At 31.9% G+C, this 2,683-nt stretch overlaps 1 protein-coding gene across 1 annotated transcript; it reads left to right on the top strand.

The window, feature by feature from the left end:
- Positions 1-908: 908 nt before the first annotated feature.
- Positions 909-1,512, top strand: LOC106303321. Its single transcript, XM_013739626.1, has 2 exons — positions 909-1,031; positions 1,304-1,512. The coding sequence occupies exons 1-2, from the start codon at positions 941-943 to the stop codon at positions 1,435-1,437; spliced, it is 225 nt and encodes a 74-aa protein (XP_013595080.1). The 5' UTR covers positions 909-940; the 3' UTR covers positions 1,438-1,512.
- Positions 1,513-2,683: the final 1,171 nt, after the last annotated feature.

Here is a 2,683-nt window from a genome sequence, read left to right as displayed (position 1 = left end):
GATCAGTGCTCGAGATCCTCTGCTGCCTCAGAATCTCGTCGAACGATGACGCACAAGGCATCTCTTCCCTATCGTACGAAGCGAGCTGCTCTCGCTTCCACTCCCGCTTCTCCACTTCTGCGCCGGAGAGAGACCACACCGAGCCTCATTGCGTTTGCCGCAGCGGCGGCGCAGAAGACGTGGAGGTAGTAGAAGACGTGGAGCAGGAGAAGGCGAGAGATCCGAAGATCCTCTCGACGCGAGACTGGAAATCTTCGCTGGCCATCGCAAATCGATTTGGGGGAAGAAAGGAAAAAAAAAAATCACAAAAGCCGACACGTGTATTAAGAGTCCCCTTTTCGATCGGTTCCAAAAACGCTTAATTAAGGATCAGTTATCCTTATTTCTTTTCTTTTTGATTTACTTAAATGCCTTCTTTTGTTTAAAAACTCATCTTAGAAACTGCATTAATGATGCTCTTAGAGCATCAATAAGATACCCACTCAAGGTATTTAACAAATATAATATTAGTATAGTTTTATTTTGCGACTAAAATTTAAAATAAAAATTAATTAATAGAAATAACGCAAATGATGAAAAAATATCTTAACATTTCTTAAAAATCAACAAAAAACATTTCTCATCAATATTCTGTCTCGTTTTATCATTTTATTATATTGTAGTAATCATGGGAAATTGCATGCTGGTCTTAATCAGCTTACAAATTTGTTGTTATATGGAGTAACTAAATGACAAAATAGTCAACTTCCGCTTGAACCAAAAGAACGTGTAAAAAGTCTAATCTCCTCGTCAGAAACATAGATATTGACTTTTGCGATTGTCAGTAATATACGTCGAATATGTTTACATATAGAGAAGTCTTCTGACGCGCAAACTTTAATTTAAGAGCTTATGATAAAACCCTGAAGTTGTACATTTGACTGAATATTTCACCAGAAAAATGAAGGGCAAGTTCTGTTTGATTGTTTCGCTATTGATTCTCTCTTTGGCGGTTTCATCATACGTCGTTTTAACTCAAGCATACCAGTCTCGTAAGTATTATTGACAATTTTCATCCTCTTTCATATGTATGCCAACTGAGTTAGTTATACATGATATCATAAGAGAGTAAAAACAAAAAGAGAGTTAAGTTACCAAAAAAAAAAAAAAAAAAAAAAAAAAAAAAAAAAAAAAAAAAACAAGAAGAGAGTAAAAAGCATGATATCATATTTTCTACTTGTACATGTACTGCTAGTGTTAGACATCAATTCATCTTGTTTTGGAACAAATATCAATTCATCTTTTCGTATTTAAAAATGTATAGAAGAAAAAAAGATAGCAGAAACGATTCACATTCGAAAGATAATGAAGATCGGAGCACCGCGGAGTAAATCGCCACGGGATCGTCAATGGGGAGGGAGGGAGCCACCTCAAGCCCCAGGCCCAAATGCAGTCTAATGCGTCATATATGTTTTTATATTTTAATTTGGTATGAAATAATTATACAGTTTTAAGTTGAAAAAATTAGAAGACAATTAATGGCCAGTTTAATAAAGTGTCTAACTCGTGACCATTATATAACATTATAAATAAATAGAGAAAAAATGTAGAGGAATAAAATTATAGGAATGAAAAGAAAAATTATTCTTTATCAATCTTGAGGAGGAACAAATTTGTTCTATATTCATCTAAAATAGAAGGAATGAAAAGAAAAAACTATTCATTATAAATGGTAAAATGAAAAAGGAATAATAATGAATGTATTATTCTCTTTCATTCATTGGTCACCAGTTAGACTTTTAGACCATCTCCAATGTATTTCCCTATTTTTTTCCTCTAAAATAGAAAAACTCTATAATAGAGATGAGTTTGTCTCCAATGTATTCATCTATTTCTTCCTCTAAAAAGGAATATTTTTGATATATTCTTTTCTAATTTTACAAATAGTACCTTTTATTTGTGAAAGTTGAAAACCAACCCAATTTAGTGTAACATTCATAAAATTATGATATTATTTACACTGAATATTTTTATAGAAACTATTATGTAAATAAAAAGTATGATTATATATTTATATAAACAGTAAATTTTCATTAAAAATATTTATTTTGGTTATAATTGTTAAAGTAAAAAGTTAAATGATCATTTTGTAAATTAAAAAGTATGCCTCTATTATAGCGGAATGCTATTTCTTCCTCTAAATATAGAGGTGAAAATAGCAATCTCTATTTTAGGGGAAAAAATAAAGTAAGGTTGAAGTGGTTTTATCTCTAAATGCTATTATAGAAGCAAATATAGAGGTGAGTTGGAGATCTCTAGTCTTGCATCTCAAGTTCTCTTACCTAACCGGCTAACCCCATCAAATCCCCTAAATTGAGTGACTTTACTGATTTAATTTACTAACCGATTCTGGTAATTATCATTTAAATATTCGATCTCCATACGTATATATTGACGCCGAGGAAAATGGCAAAAAAATCAACACCTAAAGATGATGAAGATTGGTGCTATGGTGTAGAATAAACTAAAAATGGACTAAATATTTTTAATGTTATCATAACTCTATAAAACTAGAGAGACGACATATTTCCTTGCTTGTATCAATTCCATTTATTTGTTTATAATTTTTCTTATAATGAAAGAAAAATCGCCACCCGCGTCTAGTTGTAAAACATTGCGTCAAGCAGCCACACGAGACCGTGTA

Source organism: Brassica oleracea, chromosome C1, assembly GCF_000695525.1.
Source record: "Brassica oleracea var. oleracea cultivar TO1000 chromosome C1, BOL, whole genome shotgun sequence".
Taxonomy (NCBI): domain Eukaryota; kingdom Viridiplantae; phylum Streptophyta; class Magnoliopsida; order Brassicales; family Brassicaceae; genus Brassica; species Brassica oleracea.
This window is presented reverse-complemented; position numbering and strand designations above follow the sequence as displayed.